At 41.4% G+C, this 24,082-nt stretch overlaps 1 protein-coding gene across 2 annotated transcripts; it reads left to right on the top strand.

Moving 5' to 3' along the window:
* The first annotated feature begins 442 nt into the window (after window positions 1-442).
* On the top strand, window positions 443-22,941 carry pax3b (paired box 3b). 2 transcript variants are annotated; one of them, XM_088381159.1, is made up of 9 exons: window positions 443-563; window positions 794-1,029; window positions 1,143-1,272; window positions 1,448-1,591; window positions 15,927-16,126; window positions 16,895-17,060; window positions 17,145-17,344; window positions 18,986-19,265; window positions 22,129-22,941. In XM_088381159.1, the coding sequence occupies exons 1-9, from the start codon at window positions 479-481 to the stop codon at window positions 22,161-22,163; spliced, it is 1,476 nt and encodes a 491-aa protein (XP_088237285.1). In that variant the 5' UTR covers window positions 443-478; the 3' UTR covers window positions 22,164-22,941. The 2 variants fall into 2 exon arrangements, with proteins under 2 accessions (XP_088237285.1, XP_088237286.1); XM_088381160.1 differs by having other exon boundaries at window positions 18,986-19,270.
* Window positions 22,942-24,082: the final 1,141 nt, after the last annotated feature.

Below are 24,082 nucleotides of genomic sequence, written 5' to 3'. Positions count from 1 at the left end.
TTGGTGGTGCAAAACTGTAAAGACGTCTGTGACAGAAGAAAAGTTTTTAGACTAAGCCAATCACCGTAGCCCTTTGGTTTGCGGGTCTGCCCCCTCGACCAATCAGAGCAGGGAGCGCCGACTGGCTGAGTGATGAGCGCTACTACTTGGACCGCGTATTCACACTTTGACCCATATCAAAAAATAACAACAACATTTAGCCTTCTGGACGCACCAGTCGCTGCATACATTTCTAGGCAGAGAGGATAAAGTGGAAACATTGGAGATCTCAAGTTTCTTTTTGGGTCTCTTTTGTGGTCTTCCATGCTCGGAGAGAATCGACTGTCTCGGGACACCTCGATGCGCGCTTCAACAATATAAGCGATCCATAAAGTGTGGCGCTTCTAGGGTTATAGACGGTGACCCGGGGGTCCCCTTTGTACACCTCGGACAGCCTATTCGCTGGAAGGATCTGTCTATCTTTGGGTTTGTAGGAGGTATGACTGCGCTGGCTGGGTCTATTCCCAGGATGATGCGACCCACGCTGGCACAGAACTACCCTCGCAGTGGCTTCCCTCTCGAAGGTAAAGAGCTTCACCAATTGTCACTAATTTGTCATTAAGTCTTTATTGCCAGTTAAAAGGAACTCGACTTGGCACTTGCTAACTTTTCATCATCAATTAGGTCCATCATAATATTTCAGATACCTCAACTTGCTCAAGAGTCCAGTTGTAGTAAACTAATTGTAAATTTTAAAAAGTGGTATTACAACATATGTTTACACATTTTTAAAATATTTTATTTGACTGTGTAGTGTCAACTCCGCTGGGTCAAGGCCGAGTAAACCAGCTCGGTGGAGTTTTCATAAATGGCAGGCCTTTGCCCAACCACATTCGACATAAGATCGTGGAAATGGCCCACCACGGCATCAGACCGTGTGTCATCTCCCGGCAGCTGCGGGTCTCCCACGGCTGCGTATCTAAAATCCTGTGCAGATACCAGGAGACCGGCTCCATCAGACCCGGGGCCATTGGAGGCAGCAAACCAAAGGTACGTGCGTGAAAAGAAGAGACCAAGACAAAACATTTAAGGATTAACTTGGAAAGCAGCACCAATTCCATATGCACGGCCAATAAACTCTGAAACCTTTCTGATATTTAAAGCAGGCAACGACGCCCGATGTGGAGAAGAGAATAGAAGAATGCAAGCGAGAAAACCCGGGTATGTTTAGCTGGGAGATTCGGGATAAATTACTGAAGGATGGCATATGTCACCGCAACAATGTCCCTCCAGGTAAAAGGGGAAGGAATTGATGATGGTTATTATTATTATTATTATTATTATTATTATTATTATTATTATTATTATTACGGTACTATAGTATATTTGTAAATATTAGAATAAATATATTTGTTATTTTTATTTAAGTGTAGATTTAATTAATTGCTACATCCGTGCACTTTTACAGTCAGTTCCATCAGTCGCGTTATGCGCAACAAGTGTGGAGGGAAAGACGATGAAGAGGAAGATGAGGATGACATGGAGAAGAGTGAACTGGAAGAAAGTGACCGAAGGGGCAAGCACAGCATTGAAGGCATCTTAGGAGACAGATGTAAGTAACCTCCTCCGTTTTTCTTTTGAAAATGTGTAGCCTGTTACCTTTTTTTGTTTTAACTTTAGCAATTTTTTTTTCCATGTTGTAAATTCATTTGAGAAGAGAAAAAGTGATATGCGACCAGTAACTGTCATTTATATCATGTACGTGATGTTGGGACGGGGGGTGCAGAGCGTTGTATTTTGAATTGTTTATGGACCATGTCTCTCCGCCTAATGCTTTTCCCATGAGGCCAGATAGTTAAATCAAGCAGCAGGTGATAGTTTAGTGCTCGCAAAGAGTGTGTGTGAGTGCGCGCGCACGCGCTCGTATGTTTGCGGCGTTTTTGTTCACTCACTTTGCACCAACATCTAATATTTTTGAATGTCAAATTATTTTCATGACGCAATTTTATTTTGCACGAAACCACTTTAGAATTTGGGGGCTTTTTTCTTCATGCAATCTGGTCCATCCTATTATTTAAAACACCCAGATAGCGCACTGGTTAAAAAAAAACACCTTTGGTTGAGATATGAATTTTATTCTGCAAGTTTGTTCGGACTTTTTTGTTCTGTTGGATATTTTTGTTGTCATTGTGTAAGAAACTGTTGAGTTATAATCAAAATAGAGGTTTTTATTTTAAAATATCACACATCGTTTCAACTGCTTCTCCTTTTATTTAGTCAAGTATCAACATTGAAATGTCAACATGTCCCGCAAAGTTGAGTGAAGTAGAGGATGAGCGATAAAGCGCCCTCTCCGAGGAGACACAATTGTCCCCCAGATGAGTTGATCAAACATTTGTTCAACGGTTTCCATCAGCGCACAAAGACGAGCCAGCGCGCACAACGGGGATGAACTTGGGAGACAAAGGCGCGGGAGTCTATTCGAGCCTCACGCTTGGGCTGTGCGCGGACAAAAGAGCCAGCTTGGAAACACATTTGGTTGCTACTAAAGACGAAAAGGGGAAACCTGTTTAAAATTCAAAAAGGGGAGAGGACAGCCTCTCCGTCCGCGGCAAAGCGCGACAAAACATAGGCCGCAATGATGGATGAATTATTCAGGGAGCGCGCCAGCCCTATTTTGGAAGCCGTTGACCAAGAGAAAATGGCCACTTTCCCCTACAAAATGTTTCCTTTTTAGGCTCTTCTATTGAGGCCGTCTGCCCGTCAGCCACTACAATAAAAGCCTCAGGAACCCGCTCACGTATAGTTGGGAGAAGCGCGTTGGTCCCCCACATGCATGTGCGCACATATCTCGCTGCAAACACAATTCAAAAAAAAAAAAAAAAAAAAAAGTCAAGCTCAACATTTTAATACAGATATAGGTTAAGATTTAAAAGCGCAAAAAATTCCAAAATGACCATATGAAATATTCAATTCACAGAACAAATTCCAGTTAGAGACATATTTTATGTTGCATGTTTTTTTTTTTTGTCAAGTTCTATGAAGTGGTGTTTCTTTAAGAGAAACACCAGCGCCCAGGGGCGATCCATTGCTATTTGTCACATATCCAGACGCTAAATGGTCAACCAAATAAAGCCCCTGCACTTGGGAGGGTGAGCTAATAACCAAGACGCTTTCACTCTAAAACTTATGATCTATTATTGATTCTTTTGGTGGATGGCGGCCTTTCCTCCCCCGGACATTAATAATGTCTTTTAAACGATGTCGATATTGTGCTATGACACTTTTAATGACGGAGGGAGTGTATTAAAGAGTGTGTTGGGTGAATAGCCACCAATGTTCTCTCCCCGGAGAGCCCAGCTCTGGCCCCGGAGCGTATCGCTCACAATTGGGGCCGGCCACCGGTCCCCACTGACCCCCTCCCTTACTTGCCGCCTGCTCCTCAAATCTCTTCAAGCAGATTAAATCGACTCTTTTATTTCATCCCACTTTCATCTGGAGAGCAACTCCTCCCCTCGCCCTCTGTTTCCTATTCTGTCTCTTCTGCTGTCAGCCCTGCATGTGTCACCTGCAAAGTTAGTCGACTTCCATGAAAACCTTTGAACCTTTTGTTATTAATTTACCGTCATGAAACAATTGCCTATAAAATAAATACAATATATTATTCTGTTTGCGACTAAAACAGTTAGTCCTAAAACTGATGAGCACATTTATTGGATAAGGAATCATGAAATAAAAGTGTTCTAAACAGAATGTGACTGTGGAGCAGCCAAGAAATATTTTTGTAATTTAAGTCCAACTATTGACTTCAGTTCTAGTACTACAAGAACTGCCCCTTCCCGCAGATAAAAATTATAACAAAAACACATACTAACTACTCCAGTGAATGTCAAATAAACGGTAATTATAAAAGCAGTGAAAATGTCAAATTAATGAGGACTAGATTTTAGCAGTAGTAGGCAGTAATGTTTGTTTCCACTAGTTGGCTGTCTTAAGCACACTCATTGTTAATCTAATATACGCGGCACCCAACCAGAATCATGTGATAGTCACCAACAGTCTCTTATGAAATAGTCTATACTTTCTGTTTCCACAAAACTACCATTTTAGATTCTGTCAGATATGAAAGCCTTTGGCAGTAAGGTTGGTCCTCCAGCTCAAACGTCATAGTTATACACCCTTAAGACAAAGTAGTCACAGAGGGCCAATCTTCTCTTTACTGCCGCTTCAAGTTTTCACAGTGTGTCTTTAAGAGTCCATTCGTCATTATGTTAAATTAGCCAGATAATACAGACGAGTGTTGTTGAGGGACAGATACGTTTCCATTTAGTCGAGTGCGCGCACACATACACATACGCAAACATTCCTCTTTGCAATGCAAACAGTCAAAGGGATAACTTTATTTGGCGAAAGGGGATCCTGGAAAGAGCTAATTGAATAAGCTCCGAATCTTTGAAAAAACCCTTACCATGGTGAGCGCAGTCATCATGTCATAATTAGGTTTATTGAGGCGCATTCCTTCAATCTGCCTCCATTCTCCCAGGCTCATTGTAACCAGGGTCTGGGCCAATGGCTAGGGGACAAAAGGGAACCGTGAGCAGACAATACATGAAAGAGCCATTAAGATTTGGCTGGCTTTGTAACACAAACTGAGCAGGACTTTGTTTGTGCAAATAATGTGGGTGTGTTAAAATGACTCGGGTGGAAGCTTGCCGTTCTGCATGTGTAACAGGTTGGCATACGCTGGATCAGTGCCAGGGGAGAGGGGATTTAGCAAGAGTAATGGATGTGTGGATGAAATATATGCGACATACATATATATTAGGTATAGCTCCATATCTTCAAATGACCCCTATGCAGTTTTGTACTCTAGTCACCAAAGCTACAAAAGATGACTCAATCCAAATATTGAAGAAGAGTGCATGTTCTCCCGAAAGCTTCCGTACTGATTCTGTCATGACGTGACAACGACAGGACCAATAAGGTTTTTGAGGCTCTTATAATAGCTATTGGCTGTAAGTGTCTTGAGCCAAGTGTCTGCTGAAGAGGCCTCTGTCTGTCTATTGAAAGAATGAATGTGTCACTCTGGGCATGAGGGCAAAGGAGGGGGGCACCAGGGCCAAGTGGCGAGCACCAAATCACGCTCCTCTACCCCGGGGGCTATCAAGCCCGCTCTCCTCGTCCCGCAGTTCTCCCTCTCGTGAGTTTTTTTTCTAATAAGCCCATGCATGATGACTACCCAAGCATGAAAACATAGTTAGCCTCAAATGAATGGCTCCTCTATACTTCGTTAAAGCCTCTTTCTCCTTTCGCACTTTTATTGTGACTCACTGATATCAATTCAAAGAGCAATTAATGAATGCACACCGACTTTGAAGTCAGGCTGTGCTTTTTGGGAGCCTGCTGTGTGTGTGCAAGTGTATGGGGCTGGGAGGGGGCAGAGGCTATTTGGGGTATTCCCCTCTTTAAGACTGGCTCTCGTGCCCCAGTCTTGGCCGTGATGGACTAGCCACATTGAGCTGCTGCTGAGTGCGCCCCAAAGAGTGAAAGAGTGAAAAGGCCTAGTGAAGGTCAAGTAGAATGGCTCGCTTTAGAATAAGGCCTCTCTTTATCTCTTACAAGCTCGCACTATAGGGATAGCAACTAGGGCATGGATATGGCTCCGATAGGTTGTCTTAAAATATGCATATTTTTGTGATGTGATGTTTAAAGCAAAATTTGAGCATTTTTGTTAATGGAAAACTTGAATCTACTTGTCTCTATGTCAGATTGATCGCTTTAATGGGCACGCATGTGTTTGGGTAGTGTAAAGTTTAGAGTCAAAGATGAAAGAAGCCAATGGAGCAATTTGCGGGTGCTAAATTGTGTTCACTCACACGAACAGCAACAGGTACAATCGAGGTTGTAAACCACAAGAGGGTTTGTAGTGCTGATGATTTTCATGACATAACACTTGGGAAAGCACCGCGAGTGGAAAATGAACTCAACTTAAATTTATTTATACACCTCTTTGAAAAACAACCACAGCTGAAACAAAACTGGATAAGATCGCACATAAAAATAAAACAATCAAACACCCGTTTTCACCCAAGGTTCACCCAGCGCTGAGAAACCCGAGGAGGGCAGGAGCGGTGGGGCCAGAGTCTCTTAGACGAGCCGGTGTCGGGTACCAGAGCAGGCAGGCAACCGTGGGACCCGGCAAATGTCATGACACAACAAAGTGTGGCATAAATCCTTTCAGAGGAAGCAGCCATGTCTCAGTGGAACACACGAGGCTCCACCCTGGTCGCCTGCTGGCTCTTTACGATAGTCGTTATTTCATCCGTTTTTCCCCTCCCGTTATGATTGATAGGAGGAATGGTTTAAATCTTCTGTCTTCCTCGATCCTCTCTCACTTTGGCGTGGGCTCTCTTCCCTTGAGGCATCCCTCTCTATATCGCCTTCAGAAAGCATGCAGGGAATGCAAAGTTGTTCATTGGAGTTGTAGGTGGACATCATAAACAAATGCCAAATAAATGTGCTGGTACTCTGCCAATAAATATCGTAGCTAAAATGCTGTAATGGGGCAACCAGTAAATTAATAATGCAATAAAAGACAAAATAATGAAAAAGGATGAAAAATTACAATTTAGGAACTGCTGTTACAGGCTAGTAACTCTGAGTTTTTTGATAGGGGATATGACATGACTCCCTCTTGTGACTGGCTCCAAGTCAGCTCTTAAATCATCCAGAAGCTCAGAAATGACATTGATGAATAGTCGATATATTGCAACAATTTATATTGGGATTTCCAAAAGGTTTAAAACTGGCAGAAAGTTTTTCCCTGCTGTCTGTCATTTTTTTCTGTGCTGTGCTGGCACCGCTTTGCATGCTGGTTTGCACATGCGATTAAAGCGTGCTATGTAAATATTCAAAATCACACAGTACAATTTGGCTCAGGTTTGACAAATCACATTTTGCACACTAACTTTATCTACTGTGTTTGCTTATTCTGGTCCTACATCACAGAATAAACTGCACGGTAGGGAGTTTTATCAGACAAAATCCTGCTTTCCTCAATAAGACATTCTAAGCCTGTTAAGCTTTCACGTTGATTTGTGTGTGCTATCACATTTGTGCACTTATTTATATAATAATATAAATCCATTTTCTGTATTTTGAGATTAATGGCAAAAAGTTGCTCGGACCTGCACATTTTTGCACTCATTTTAAAATGTTAATAATTTATTGACTCAGTGTAAACAACTTTAGTTAAATTATTCTATAAACAATAAATGGCATGAATGCAGAATAATTTTACAATAATTCTATTTATTTATGTATAAATAATTTTCTTTATATTCTTTAGAATATAAACATTACGATAAACATTATGCTACACACCAAAGCAGCAGATGTAAGCAAGATTACTCTTACCTCTATAAGTGAGAATGACAGTTAACATGTGAAGAGTTCACCTTGCTGGCTCTTGACATAACTTCCCCCTCCCCTCCATGACCTGAGCGGTGAGACGGATTTAAAAGACAGGGAACAGCAAGGTCATAGGGCTGGCTGCATGAGGTTACTCTCTCTTCGCACACAGGAAACAAGGTTAGAAACACGTTTAGTTAAAATTGACAGGTAACCATTTCCTCATACCCCCCACCACTAATTCTAACAACTTCCATGGCCATCGGCTTCTCTTTTTGCAACAAGGATGTGATTAATCGCACTTGTCTAGCCACGTGCATAATTTTTTGTACATCTTAAAACAGTCCACTCGTGAAGGTCACAACTTAGCAAGTCAAGTAAGCCCACCGCCCACCACCCAAAAAAAGCCCAACCTCGCACACACCATCTTTTTTCTAAACCAGAGCGTCACAGATGGGCCCATAAGCTGTCAGTAAAGCCATTATCTAACCCAGCATCTGCTTGCGTTGACTTCTATATACTGTTTAATGCAGTCAGCCAGTCACTTAGTCCCCCGACGCCTGAATAGAAGCAGCATGGTTGTCCCGCCCAAATAAATGCTGCGTTTGTCTCCTCTGCCTTTTGTTTTGTGTGATTTTGGGAGGGGAAGGTGCAGAGAAAGGGGGTGGACAAAGTGTCACCGCCTCACTGTTAACTAAAGCCCCAGAAGTGTTCCTGGGCCGTGCGAAGAAGGGGTGTAAATAATCCACATATGGTCGGTCAATTCCCCCAAGTCCTCAAACTCAAGCTGGACACGTCGCTTTTGCTCATTTTCTCTCGCTCTGCCTCTCACGCATGCGTGCATGTATGTTGAACCAGAACTGTCTCATGTCTCAGTGGACATATTTAAGCCTTTGTGTACCCCCCATTCTCCACCCCACCAACTAAGCAGCAATACTGAAGTCTTTCCAAAAGTCTGTTCCAGCTAAATCCTCTCAGTTCCCTCTGGTTTTCCCTGGCGTGGCGTGGCAGGAGACATTCTGGGTTCTCTTGGCTCCGGAGCGGTTGTTTTGCTCAGGGTCCCTCAAACTGGGCCTCTTGGGGCTTCAGTTTGGTTAAATTAAACAGTTTTGTTTTCTCCTCTGACCCTCTCGACCCTCCCCTCCAACTGCTTCTCCTATTTTGAGGAAATGCTCCTCAGGTCGCCTCCACCGAGATAATGATACCCTTTTATTTTCTTCATATTTTGACGAATGAACCCGGTCAGCACCCCCCTTTTTTTTTTGCTATAGGGTGGGGTAAACATAGCAAAAGAGAAGTCAAGTGTTTGGCTGAGTTTGCTGAATTTTCAAGATGAATACTGGCAAAACAGCGAGAGGATAATTTGATTGGCTAATTGTGTTTGACAGTGCCAAATCGATGCGATCACATCTTAAAGACAGCAAGGGAATGACGGAAAATGGGGCTCTCTAAAACCACTTGCTTCCAAAGTTGGATAAGTTCCTAGAAACGGAAAATGTTGGAACTTTTCTCTTTGTCAATTTCTCACAAAGACTTTAAATCGACTGTGGCGCTTATTTACGATGAGAAAAAATGTTTTGAAAAGTGGCTTTGTGTTTGTGCTTGACCACTCATCAAAGATAAAAGGAAACAAAATGGCAGCCAAAGAAGGGACAGCACGTTTGTGGGGGAAGGCTGAGCTTATGTAAAAAGATGGCCATGGGCTTGTTGAGCTCCTGACTCAAGCTTTATCAATAGAAACAATTATAGATCGTGATTGGGAGGATGTCTCTTGGCATTGCAAAATGTCTTCTCATGTTGTTTACCTCACATCAACTTCATGTAGTACAAGTGGTGACCAGTTAGTCGAAGTATTACTTCTACTATGCTTCTTAATAGCGCTGACAAGAGAGTTGTGTTTCCACTATTTTACAAAAACTTAAACCAACACAAAAACAACCCAGATGCTCAGACCGACTATCCCCACGGGTACATTTACATCAGCAACAACAGACCCCAATGCTCCCATCAGCCCCTGAGGTGCTTGTACAGTTTCCTCCGGAGGAAAGAGTTTTCTTTGAGGGGGAGGGCTAAAATGCCTCTGGCTGTGCCCCCATCTCCCCCATTCCTCTTTATGCACCCCCTTCCCTCTCCGGCTCCCCCGTGGGGCAGGTGACAACCCTCTACTGTGAAGGGCCGAGGGAGCCATGACGGATTCCACAGATGGAGCGTGGAAATCGCCAGCAAAGAGTTCAGCTCTTTGCAGCAACAAAGGGCCGGAGAGTCAGAGAGAGAAATATGGGTGGAAAAGAACGATTGGGGGGGAGACAAAGCAAGACAGTTGAGAGAAAGAGGGCAGGGAAGAGTAGGTATTGCTTGTTTAAAAAAGGGAATATTGTGTTTGCAAAATTGGATTTTCACTGAGATTTTTAATGAGCCACAAATAAGTTCGTTTGATTATCATTGCATTACGCAAATGAGTTTCACTACGCAGAACTTTCACAACCAAAATTGTAGCATAACATCTTTTTTGGACTTTGTCCAACTTTTTAAACTTAACTTTTTACTTCTCAACACACCCAGACTATTTGATTGGAGACCAAATTCCTTTTGCACCATGCATTGAACATCGGAGCTGTGCTTCTGAGACTGTGACTGATTGCAACAGGAAGGCGGTTGGGGGTCCTGTGTGGCTCAACAAGGAAATAAAATGCTACTAACTCAGTTTAAACAAGTCACTGTTTTAAAGCATATGCCAGAAGAAGTGTAGGAACATCAAAACTGCTTTTTTCTTTTGCACTTTGAAATGAATGAGATTTCCCATTATGTGCCATTAGGTCATGGCCACCTGAGTTTGGAAAAAGAACAAATTATAAAAGCATAGGCATGTATCTGAGTGTCAAAAAGTGTGAGACCATGTAACATTTCAACGCACATAGAGCGAAACAAATGAGCCAATTTGAACCATCCATGGAAGATCAGACTGTCGATTGTTCACATTGCCCAGACGAGGTGCCACGTTCTTTTTTTTTGAAACTATGGTAGCAGTTTTAACTGATAGGTAATTCCAAAATGATTAAGGATTTTCCCAGCTACCTCCACTTTCCCAGGGCCCAAATCCCTGTGAAATGCTGAGGAACGTGCATGCTGCTAAAGTCGGGGGGTGGGAGGTGTGGGATTCCATGTGGTCCTGCTCGAGGAACCCACTATGTGTTTGTGTGTGTGTGGGGGGGGGGTCTTTGTTGTGTGTCGGGGGCAACAAACCTTTCATCTCATTTTTTGCCAACCTGTCCACAACACCAAAGGCCTATTAACCACACCCTAAATTCCAACATACTTTTATGTTTTATGTTCAATTATGTTATTTTGGGTGGGTCTGTCAAAAGTTAGGACCATACTACCTGCTGAGTTGTTGTTTTAGATTAGACACTATTAGAAAACGACTGTACAATGATGGCACTGCAAGATTGCAAAATTGCAAGATATTCTGAAAATGCCTCTATTTCCCTTTACCCCCCTTTTGAAAATATTTTACTTTTTGCCTCTCTCATGAATGTTTCTTTACCAATTTGCCCCTAATGCATGTGTCTACGATGGGGGTGCAAGGATCAGTTTCACACAGGGGGCCCTCATCTGGTTGGATTCACTCACATTCACACCACCAACAAAAATTTGTTAAGTGTTACACCATCTTCTATATTAAGATCAGTTATATTACAACAAAAGACGTAAAGTTCTATTCCTATATATGTATGGAGAGCCGAATAATTGAATAAAAATAAATACTAAATATTCTTTAAATTCTATTTCTTTTGTAAATAAAAGTGACAGTTTTTGAAAAAAAGGTTTTAGACAGTGTAAGGAATAAACTATTGTGATCAAAATCCAAAAGAATCAATATGCCTATTTACTGTTTTAGACTAGCTCTATAAAATATTGCGACATGAAGAACAAAGTCACTTTTAAAGACGCTCTGCTGTTCTGACAGCGGCTGAGTGGCTATCACAGCCGAGGTGCATACGTGGCAAATCGGAGAATCTTGAGATTTCATGTTGTGGCATCGGCACATACTCAGTTTATGTGTGTGTTGCTGTTAGTGTTTGCTCGTGAGTGAACGATTCGTTCAAAGGAACGATTTCTTTTCACAGTGAACGAGAGTGAACGAATCACTCCCTAAAGTGATTCGTTCTTTTTTCAGTTCATATGACTTCAACCAGTAGGTGTCGGTAATGCCCATTGTAGCTGGGGCCACCTTGCCGTAAAATCAAACGAAGAAGAAAGTGAAGTAACTTCCCGTTCGCAAGCGAGTTAATGGGTGAACTGCCTTCCCGTGTATCAACGGATCAGTCATTGAACGTGTTGCGTCCCCTGGCGTGAACTATGTAAGCCAGAATGTAGATTTATGATTTGCCAAGGAAAGAAAGAACCACTCACTGAAACACCACTTCTTTTATGCACGTTTTCTCCAAGCTCACGGCTAACTTAATTGCATGAAGGGATCCGCCGTTATGCAACAACGGGGAGATTATGCTTCTCTTTGGGTAATCTTGGTTTTATAACACTTGTAGTGGTTTTTAAATAACATGTATGCATATATACGTCTAAATATTGTTATCCAATATATCTACAGCCATTTCACATTAGATTGCTGATTTGAAATTTACTTTTAATATTATTATTTTCAAATAAACATTTATGTTAAAACTTGTCTGGTGTTTTATTCCTTGTTTTTTTATTCGCCAATTAAAACAAAAATCAGACATTTGGTTAACTGCTTTATATGACTATGTGTAGGTACACCTCATGGACACTTCAATAGGTACACTACACGAGGTAAAAATAAATAAATAAATAAATAAATAAATAAATAAATAAAGGGTTAATTGCACAATAAAAGCACATCTAGGTATTCTCTCTCACCTGGGATCGAACCAAGATCTCACCGAGCAAGAGCCCTTATCACTAACCAGTTGGCTGTTTCAACATGACAGGCTGTGATCGAATGCACTGTTTTGTACTAGTGGTGTGCATCACAGGCCAATCGGGAAAAAGCTTAAGTGAAAGTGAAAAGTGCCACAACCTCCTGATTGGCTGTTTGAGCTGTGACGTCACTTGGACACTCCATTAGGGACACCGCTATTTTCAAGTGTACCTAATAACAGGCCACTTTATTAGGGAAATATCATGGTCAAAGGTCACAGGTGTCAAGCTCTAGTCCTCGGGGCCGCGTTCCAACATGTTTTCCAAGTGACCCTCGTTAAGCGCACCTGCGTGAAAAGTTTTAGCCACTTTCACGTTCAAAAGGAGCTAAAACTTTTCACGCACCTGCACTTAACGAGGGAATCACTCGGACACTCCATTAGGTACACCGCCATTTTCAAGTGTACCTAATAACAGGCAACTTTATTAGGGAAATATCATGGTCAAAGGTCACAGGTGTCAAGCTCTAGTCCTCGGGGCCGCGTTCCAACATGTTTTCCAAGTGACCCTCGTTAAGCGCACCTGCGTGAAAAGTTTTAGCCACTTTCACGTTCAAAAGGAGCTAAAACTTTTCACGCACCTGCACTTAACGAGGGAATCACTCGGACACTCCATTAGGTACACCGCCATTTTCAAGTGTACCTAATAACAGGCCACTTTATTAGGGAAATATCATGGTCAAAGGTCACAGGTGTCAAGCTCTAGTCCTCGGGGCCGCGTTCCAACATGTTTTCCAAGTGACCCTCGTTAAGCGCACCTGCGTGAAAAGTTTTAGCCACTTTCACGTTCAAAAGGAGCTAAAACTTTTCACGCACCTGCACTTAACGAGGGAATCACTCGGACACTCCATTAGGTACACCGCCATTTTCAAGTGTACCTAATAACAGGCCACTTTATTAGGGAAATATCATGGTCAAAGGTCACAGGTGTCAAGCTCTAGTCCTCGGGGCCGCGTTCCAACATGTTTTCCAAGTGACCCTCGTTAAGTGCACCTGCATGAAAAGTTTTAGCCACTTTCACGTTCAAAAGGAGCTAAAACTTTTCACGCACCTGCACTTAACGAGGGAATCACTCGGACACTCCATTAGGTACACCGCCATTTTCAAGTGTACCTAATAACAGGCCACTTTATTAGGGAAATATCATGGTCAAAGGTCACAGGTGTCAAGCTCTAGTCCTCGGGGCCGCGTTCCAACATGTTTTCCAAGTGACCCTCGTTAAGCGCACCTGCGTGAAAAGTTTTTGGTCACTTTCACGTTCCGCAGGAGCTAAAACTTTTCACGCAGGTGCGCTTAACGAGGGAATCATACGGACACTCCATTAGGTACACCGCAATTTTCAAGTGTACCTAATAACAGGCCACTTTATTAGGAAAATACACGAGGTGAATCTTGGAAAACATGTTGGAATGCAAAACGTGAAAGTGACCAAAAACTTATACACTTGAAAATGGCGGTGTACCTAATGGAGTGTCCAAGTGACATCACAGCTCAAACAGCCAATCAGGAGGTGGGGGTGAGGGCGGGTGTGGCACTTTTCACTTTCACTTAAGCTTTTTCCCGTGGCCTGTGATGCACACCACTAGTACAAAACAGGTCATTCGACCATAGCCTTCCATGTTGAAACAGCCGACTGGTTAGTGACAAGGGCTCTTGCTCGGTGAGCTCTTAGTTCGATCCCAGGTGTAAGAAAATACCTAAACGTGCTTTCATTGTGCAATTAACCCTTTATTTATTTATTTAGTTTTACCTCGTGTAGTGTACCTATTGAAGTGTCCATGAGGTGTACCTACACATATTGTCATATAAAGCAGTTAACCAAATGTCTGATTTTTGTTTTAATTGGCGAATAAAAAAACAAGGAATAAAACACCAGACAAGTTTTAACATAAATGTTTATTTGAAAATAATAATATTAAAAGTAAATTTCAAATCAGCAATCTAATGTGAAATTGCAGTAGATATATTGGATAACAATATTTAGGCATATATATGCATACACGTTATTTAAAAATCACTACAAGTGTTATAAAACCAAGATTACCCAAAGAGAGGCATAATCTCCCCATTGTTGCATAACGGCGGATCCCTTCATGCAATAAAGTTAGCCGTTAGCTTGGAGAAAACGTGCATAAAAGAAGTGGTGTTTCAGTGAGTGGTTCTTTCTTTCCTTGGCAAATCATAAATCTACATTCTGGCTTACATAGTTCACGCCAGGGGACGCAACACGTTCAATGACTGATCCGTTGATACACGGGAAGGCAGTTCACCCATTAACTCGCTTGCGAACGGGAAGTTACTTCACTTTCTTCTTCGTTTGGTTTTACGGCAAGGTGGCACCAGCTGCAATGGGCATTACCGACACCTACTGGTTGAAGTCATATGAACTGAAAAAAGAACGAATCACTTTAGGGAGTGATTCGTTCACTCTCGTTCACTGTAAAAAGAAATCGTTCTTTTGAACGAATCGTTCACTCACGAGCCAACACTAACAGCAACACACACATAAACTGAGTATGTGCCGATGCCACAACATGAAATCTCAGGATACTCCGATTTGCCACGCATGCACGATTAGCAAGTGGCTGACCAGGCCTTGCGCTAGCTGACCTGTGGTTTGGCGATCCTGTTTACGATGCGCTTGGTATTTAATGTTGGACTATTTCCCACGGCACAGCTGAACATCTCTCATGGCACACCAGTGTGCCGCGGCACACTGGTTGGGAAACACTGAATTAGAGATCCAAAGTACAGATAGAATAAGGAGGATTCAGTATTGTCAAATTCAAGGATGGAGCTTCTCAGTCAAGTTGAACATCCACTATGACTTAAAAAGTCACATTTAATTGTTTTTGTATTTACGAAAATGAAACACCATTGGGCATCAAAATTAAAAAAAAAAATCAATTTGGATGTCTATTTGGCTCGATGCTGTATTTACTGTATGTATTTTTGCTGGATCAAATATTGCAGTTTAAATAAAAAAAATATGACAACATTTGCAACATTTTCTTGAGATTGGTGAATGGACTTGGGGTGAAGATTCTAAGAAGTCACAAGTTACCTGAATAAGCAGTTTGTTCAAAGGTCATGCATGCTTTCCCTCTCTCCCATGTGCTCTCTCTCTCTCACACACACGCACACACACACGGCAGAAGAATGGCCCCAAGATCCAAATTAGCCTTTTGTGTGCCTTTTAGTCCACCAGTACCCCTGTGGAGCTGTGGGATTTTCTTCCTAGAGATTATTCACTCACAATAATTCTCCTAAATGGAAGTCTGTTTGGCCACAAGACCTCGAGGAAAACTATCACTTGACAGTGCAGGTGCATGTGTGTGTAATCAATAAACAAAAGGTGATTTCATCACTGTGTTTATTTTGTTCATCGAGTCTGTCTTTTCAAGATCAGATGGCCAATGTGACTCCTTATTGACTCTGATGATACGATAAACCGCTTAACAAAATACAATTTGAACGTTGGTGAGGAAGATGCTTCATTGTACTTATTTTCCTGTTTAAACATCTGATACAGGGAGAAAATACTGAGTGCTTCTTTTTTTTCTGTCACTATTTGACTAGCGAGTCACTCAGATGAGGGTTCGGAGGTGGAGTCAGAGCCTGATCTGCCACTAAAACGGAAACAGCGGCGCAGTAGGACCACCTTTACGGCTGAGCAGCTGGAGGAGTTGGAGAGGGCCTTTGAGAGGACCCACTACCCTGATATCTACACCAGGGAGGAGCTTGCCCAAAGGGCTAAACTGACTGAGGCCAGGGTGCAAGTAAGAGATGACATACGTATTGATGATGATCATGACACATTGATCACATTAGTTGACTGTACATTTCAATGAGATGCAGTATCTGAATGAGGAATTTTTCACAATGAATCCGCCCTCATTTTTTTCTTTAGCACATCAGTTTTTAATAATAATAATAATAATAATAATAATAATAATAATAATAATAATAATAATAATAATAATAATAATGTATGTATTAAGTGTTCAACAGGTGGAATTTTCTTTCTGAACCATCATAGCTATAAATTGCAACACATGGTAACGTCCATAGTGAGCAAGATTTTGAGTCAAACTTAAAAACAAAAATATAACAAGAAAAAAGTAAAGACATTTTTTAATTGGTATCAAAAGTACGTTTGGGAAGATAATGAAGCCATCTTATGGAAATGTGTTGTTGACCAGTTTTATTTATTAGGAATAATAAATATTTCTAAATCAATACTTGGTGATGATGGTGTCCATGAAAACATTGTTATTTCCATGAAGGAAACTTGTGCAAAGGATTTCATTAAACTGTTGAGTCAGTCTCTTCAATATTGATATTTTAAAGTTTTAAAAGCTCCAATTAATCAATTAGTTGAACCAAATCCTTTTTTTTTTCTGGAATAAACAAAATGAACCTGCCTAGGCTCCATAAGGGAATCAACGTCACTTTACTATGTTCATATGGATCCGGCGTGTTGTGTTTCAACATCAACTGAATACACAATACCACATCCTCACATATACCAACAATGTCAAAACCAGGTATGGTTCAGCAACCGAAGGGCCAGGTGGCGAAAGCAAGCAGGGGCCAACCAGCTGATGTCCTTTAATCACCTGATCCCAGGAGGTTTCCCACCTTCAGCCATGTCCAGCCTTACTCCTTACCAGCTCTCTGACAGCGCCTATCCCTCAGCATCCATAGCACAAGGTACTTACATAAGGCTCCAACACACGTTTGTACCTATCAAAGAATTATTGCTAGACTATAACCCATCAACCTTGTTCACTTTAGAGCCGCCCAGCACGCTACACCGACCACAGCCTCTCCCGCCGTCGTCGGGTCACCAAGTGTCTAGTGGTGGAGGACAAGGTGAAGGAAGCTCAGCCTACTGCCTTGCGTCTGGACGCCACTCTTTCTCAGGATACTCGGAAAGCTTTGTGAGCCCGGCCAATCCCATGAACCCGGCCATTGGAAATGGACTCTCCTCACAGGTGAGTGAAGATCGACAGCCAGGCATCTCTGATTTTGACGCTTTTCTAATCTATGTTCCTGATGATACTGTCCTATCACTGCTGTGTGAGGCAGTGGAGGCCTGAGCCTCAGGTTGTCAAGGAAATAGATTGGTATCCAATGATTGAACCAAAATGGTTGTGTTTTGTTATTGGCTTTCTTCTGCATCATTTTGCCATAATCATTTAAATGACGATCACCACCAACAGTGGATGTCATGCACCGAAATCTTTGCACAAAATATCATCCAGAAAAAAACAATACAATAATTTTGTGGATAAAGTGAAAGAGCACAGTTTCTATCGGTACCAACGAGTGCAAACAGAGAACAGCAAACACTGGAGCCTGTGCCTCAAGGGAAGTCCTGTGATTGCATTCTTAAAATGCCTCCCTTGATATTACCCTCTAGTGAAAGCAGAGTTCTTATTTATTTGTATGTTTCATATGTCGAGGAAGGAATATTTAGTCTCAGATGTTTTTCCCCCCTCGTCCCGACATTTTTCTCGCTGGACTCCTGGATACGCTGATTCAGGCCTCTGGCAACGGCAGTGTTCCAATATGAAACACCCTGGAATGGCAAGTCAGCAGCCCTCTCATGAGGCAGGAAGCGACTCTGGGCAAAGAAAGAGACATTATTGGTCAAGACATGCAACAAGCAGAGATATAACACAAGCATCGGCGTCATTAGAGCAGAACTTTGCAGTTACAGTGGCGGCGGGTTACTGGTTTCAGCAGCATTTTTTGGCAAGAGTTCCTGCTCTTTTTTTGCGTCCACCAAGCCTTCCAAACACAATTTCTTTCTTTTTTTCTGAGGAAAATGTTACAGGGCATGAGAGGAAACACCACTCCTCTCTCCAAGTCAACATGGACTCCTCTCTTACTTGGAAATGATTTAAGCAGTACCATGTGTGTGAGTGGATGTAGAATAATATGTCACTTATAGGGCCAGGAGGACACATCGTGCTGCATACCTGCTTCTTATTAGGATGGCTCGCGAGCCTCAACCCGTTGATCACATGTAGGGTGGATATGATACATTTAGAGCTTGCAGGTTTAGTTACAAGGTGATGAGCGCGGACTCGATTTCTCATCAAGAGGTTACTGGAATAGTTGGTGCACTTCTGAGAGAGTTGGTGCTATCAGTCCCTATTTGGACACCAGTTGAACTGCTTTGCCCTGCAGCTCTTTTCCATGCTTTGCCGGCCAAAGAATAGTCCTCCAAATTCGATTATTGTGTCGCTAATAAAGACCAGGTCAAGAGCTAATGCTTTTCTCAAGCTGCAAATGTATTCTGAGGTTTTAGTTAAGTGAAGCTTACGGACGTTTTTCTTTTGACATCAGAGATAAGTTATCTTTTGTTGTGATGTTTTTCAAGCAGTTGAATTTTAGAATAGTTGGGAATGTGGATCTCTAACAAATTATTTAATTCTCAGTCTCTGAAGCTGAGTCCATATGCTTTCTGACAGTTGCATTGTGTATCAATGCATACGGCGTTGCAGCCAAGTATTTGAACTTGGAAACTTTTGTAAAACAAGCCACACAACACACAACATTATTTTCTATTCACATATTAGATTGGTGCTATTCTGGAAACTATGTCCTCTCATCTGTCTTTCCAACAGGTGATGGGTCTGCTGAATCACGGTGGGGTTCCACATCAGCCGCAAAGTGACTATGCCATCTCACCTCTAACTGGCGGTCTTGAACCGGCTGCTGGCATGGCCGCCAGTTGCAGCCAACGCATGGATCACATCAAAGGTCTGGAGGGTCTGACCAGTGTTCCCTCAATGTCAGCTCTGCCCTCCCTGCCCAGCTCGCAGTCCTACTGCCCCCCCTCCTACGGCTCCCAGGGCTACACAGTCGATCACATGGCGTCCTACCAGTATGGCCAGTACGGACAAAGTAAGGTCAATAGAATTCACTTTATATTTTTTTCTTACACCACTGCATTGTTTTACACACCCATGGCTTACTCTTGGGGAAAACAACCATAAAAAAAAAATCACATTTGGTCATGCTTGACAAAATCAACTTGTGCTTGCTGTTTTAAAACATCAACTGATAACATACTTTCATGTTATCAGTTACATAACTACTTACTAGTTATGTCTAATTGTATTATTCAACACAGTGTTAGCATCACAAATACAAAATATATAATAGGGCCAAGTAACTGCTGTGACTGCTTGGAAGTCACAGGATTGTTTCTGAAAGCACGTGTGGGCGAATGACTATCCTACCAAGCACACTGGTTTGAGGTTATTCTTTTATTCCCCCCTCAGTATAAAAAAAAATATGGATCAAGTTTTACCAACAGTACAATGATTATACAGAATAACCAATTACAATGCCCCACAAACTGTTGAGAGTGAGGCACACCTTGCTGTTTGAATTTAATCAATCATGCGTTGAGATATACCTCTTGCTCACAGGCAGCGGTATATGGGGGGGCCACAGGGGCACTGACATCCATGAAATATTCTTGGACTCCCCAGGTGCCAGGCCAGATAATTGACTTTTGGGTATTTACCGAAAATGGGAACACATTAGAAAGCTTCATAAGCATTTTCTGTAGAATTTTTTAGTTTATAATTTCTGTTTGTTTGCAATGTCCCCTAAGAAAAAAAAAATCTTGCATTTCATACTTCGTCAATCATTTCAGTCAATACAATGTTTCCTAAAGGCCGTTTTCTCAACCAGCATGACTGTGGTCACGAAGCAAAAATGTAAATAAGAACTTTATTGGCCCACACCGAACCCTGACTTCAACCCTATTAACCATCCTTGGGAAAATGATTAGGTCTGAATCAATGGACACAAATGAAGGAAGTTGGTTTTTTGACAATAACACATTTTCTTTCTTTCATTTCCACTTATCCTAAACATAATTGTGTCTACATAGTGGAGATGCTGTCCTGCTTGCAAAGGTGCCGCCCCACTCCAAACTCAGCTTTTGGGGGTAATTGTGCATGTCTGATTGCCACCGAAAAGTAATTCACCTAAAACTGTGAGACAGTCATTCAGTAGAGTCAGATCTCATCACGGAAAAGTAAAGCTCCAAAAAGGTTTGAGGGTCCGACTCGTGTTTGCCCTTTAAAGAATATTCACTTGTTGACTCATGAGAGGGTCTTTTCATTTCACATTACTGTTCTGAAAGTCTTGCAGTCAACCTCAGACAAATCAAAATTTGCAGGGCAATGTCGTTCTCTGCTATGCTTTGATTACAGCAGCCAGCGTTTCCAATTTTGGTCCGCAGGGGCTTGGCCAATCAGTCTCATCCAATAATCTTGTTTCAAACCCTGGACGGGTCTCTTCAAAGAGCGTGAAAATGAGCTCAAAAGTCATGTTTAATTTTGTGAAAATATCAAATAGATATGGAACTTAATATCAAAGAATAGGAAAAAATATGTTATGCAGTATTCCCATAATATAACATGGACCGAAAAATAATCTTAGTTGTACACGTGAAAAACCTTTAGCCTATTTGTGTTGTACACATGCCTAATAGTGCAAAGGCGGTTACCAGGACAACCCGTGTTCTCATACACCTACGCACCATCACAAGTCCATCTTGATGTGATTAATCAGTGGGACTGGATAACCAGCGTGCAGTTGGGCTTGGAGCTGCAAAAGAAAGGTCTTTTCTGGAGGTGGACGGATCCTAATAGCCTCTGGCAGGGCGGCTATTAGAAACAGGTGTGAGGACTGAGGTCAGCTGGGGAGGCAGCATTTAGCAGTGCTGCTTCAGGTTCTGTTCTAGTGAAAAGGATGACGGTCCGATCCATCACTGGACTGCTGAAAGAAGACTAGGAATTATTTTTTCTCTTATTGTTTGGTGGTTACGAGACTATCTTTCTTTGTGGCCTTGTGGTCTTGAAATCTGTCTTATTGTCTTTGGGTTGTGAGCAAAATTTGACGAACAAGTGACCATATGTTACTTCCCAGTAAGTCTGTTGTTTTTTGGTTGCCTTCCATTTATTGTGTATTTATTTTATCAAGGCTTTAAGTGCATTAAAATACTTTCTAAGCAGTTGTCTGCTTCCCATGAAAAGATGAAGAAGTCATGGAAAGAAAGAAAAGTGTGGCTAAAAAAGAAAAAAAGTTCAGTGAAAATCAAATGAAAAAAAGTAGCCGTTAAAAGGAGTTTATTTCTTTTTATTCTGTTATTGATATTATTGTTGGTTTTTAGTCAATATTTTTTCTGTTATTTTTCTTATTGAAAATGTTGGTGTTTGTCAGAGGGCTGGAACAAATAATGGCCTTTCCTTTGATTTGAGATACAAGTGGTATAAACAGTCACGGAATGAATAAAACTTGCAAGTCAAGGTACCACTGTGACTCAAGGTCACCATGGCAGACATAAGTAATAACAATTCGCCTGTAGCTATATTGATCTTTGATCAATGGTGCACCTCAAGGAAACATGTAAAAAAAAAAAGAGAAAGAAAAAGGAAAACGACAGTTCCAAGAATGTGTATGATTCAGTATGAAGATGGGTTGGACAATAACGCAAAATCGCTTAAAAGAAATCAATACTTTTATTTTTTGTTATTAAAGTATTGCTATTACATTCACCTAATTATTTACTATACTACATCTGCACATTTTATATGGAAATTGCTTGACCTTGCATCATTTGTTAACGGACCAGCATCCATTTGACCATAAATATCCATTTTTAATTGTCTTTCTCTACATCTGATTTCAAATCCGTATTTCCTGTTGTCGTCACTCCTCATCCTTTTTTCTGTATTTGTTTTTTCAGGTCCCCTTCCTTATCTGAGGCCTGAGATTGCCTGACCCAAAGCTTGAGTCCACAAAGAATGAAGACGATCATTCGTCCACAGGACCAAAATAAATTGGATTATGTTCTCTGATGCAGGACATTTCACGATTATATCTTGTGAAAGCCAGAGAGCTCTAAGAAGGGAACATAAGAAAGAATATCACACCAAAAAAAAAATTCATCCACTGTGGATGAATTGCGGATGAACAGCACAGATTTCAGCGCTTAATTTGGTCAGTTCTGGATATGTGGCTTTCTGACCATTTTTACTTCTCAGTGAAGTCCAACAATCACTCCCTGTGGGGTCTTTTTTTTTTTTTTTTTTAAAACGATGATGATGAACCCCACTGTTTCTGACTCGAGGCAACATGTTTACATATCTTACAGCCACATGACGATGTATGAAATTCCATGTAACACCAAATGAATCTCCCAAATTGTTTCTGCTCGGACGGGTGGGAGGAAACACGCTTTGCTGATTTTATCTATATGGCATTTATTTGAGATCCCACACAAGCCACACATGAAGAGATATTCTAGAAGCAAAGAAAGCAAACACGGGGAAATGAATATCTGGGTTAGAATATATAAGTAATGCGAACATACACCACAGCTGTACTGCTGAGGAAGTTCATTTAAACCTCCATCTAAGCACTCGCGCTCCTCCTCCGTCTTCCTCTCATTGACGTTTCGGGCGGCGAGGCACACAGATCTTGGCCTTTTGTAGTGGTCCGGAGGCCTTACAGGAGGTCAGAGGTGACTTTAGAGAAAGTGACAGATGAGAGAGCAGTAGAAGAGAAGTGGTTTTAACAAAAAGGGAGGGGGGGATGGGGACGGTTGATAGGCAAGATCGATCACAGGCTTAAACCCTTTTAAAGATCTTTCTCTTGCAGGAAAAATAAGTCACCAGGTCATAAGTCACGACCACAAAACACTTGAGAAAGCAAACGAGCAGCAAAGTTTAGATAAAAGCTGGACATACATTTTCCCCGGAGAGCAGGAGTGCAATATATCACATATCGCAGTGTCAGCCACATCATTTGAGGAAACACTTGACCAATTTGAGACTTTTCATTATATTTTTATATTTTTTTTAATAGGGAAACATTTAAGTTCAAAATTCTTTCCAAAGTGGATTATGTTTTTTAAGCAATTAACTATGACCAATTCTTTTCTCAAAATCATTACTGATATTAAAAAGCTACCCTCTTGGGTAACTCCACCAATATGTCCGTTTTTCAACTAATTGCAGTCCATTGCTTTTTGTGTTCATTCCCAAATTGTCATGAGAACAGCAGTTTAATGTGCTCACTATTAGATGATTAGAATACAACAAATTACAGTAGAAAGAACAAAGACAAAATTGTTGTGTTGTTATATCTTTGGACCATTCTGTCTCAATTTTTCATTCCAACCATTTTTGTCACAAACCATTCCAAGCAGCAAAAGGGGATTTTATCTATAACCTGCACACCCCTGAAAAAAAACAAAACAAAAAAAACAACCAAACAAGAAACCATGCCCACATGCAAGCACTCTGTTGTTTGAATATTTGGTAGTATGAACCAGTTCTTTTAGTCATGTATGTTTTTGTATTATGAAGTGGCATCACATAAGGCCATGTATGTGTATAAGCACATTATCATTATTATTTATAATTAAATAAAAAGTCTGAAAATTCATGCGGTTTTGTTCATTGTTTTCTCCTCCAGATTACTAAATAGAGTCTTTGTGTTTATTTTGGTCATATTGTGGGGTGGGGGGGAGGCAAGTGACTGTGATTCACTTTAGTGAAAGAGTTCAGACCCATTCAGAGACAAATATGTACTTTTGAAGGCACTCATGTGAACCCCCCTCCCCCCAACCAAAATAGGCCCGCCAAATGGTGATCACCAGACATCCAAAGGGACACTGAACACAACTGCCTTTTTTA

Source organism: Syngnathus floridae, chromosome 7, assembly GCF_059516105.1.
Source record: "Syngnathus floridae isolate MCC-2025c chromosome 7, RoL_Sflo_1.0, whole genome shotgun sequence".
NCBI classification, from domain to species: Eukaryota; Metazoa; Chordata; class Actinopteri; order Syngnathiformes; family Syngnathidae; genus Syngnathus; species Syngnathus floridae.
The sequence above is the reverse complement of the archived record's forward strand: the minus strand, read 5'-3'. Positions and strand labels throughout refer to the sequence as shown.

Bases quoted from the DNA above. Each gene is read 5' to 3' on its own strand.
- pax3b (XM_088381159.1), top strand. From the start codon at position 479: ATGACTGCGCTGGCTGGGTCTATTCCCAGGATGATGCGACCCACGCTG. The intron at 16,127-16,894 runs GTAAGAGATGAC...TGTCAAAACCAG, and splicing joins TGACTGAGGCCAGGGTGCAA to GTATGGTTCAGCAACCGAAG. The intron at 17,345-18,985 runs GTGAGTGAAGAT...TCTTTCCAACAG, and splicing joins GAAATGGACTCTCCTCACAG to GTGATGGGTCTGCTGAATCA.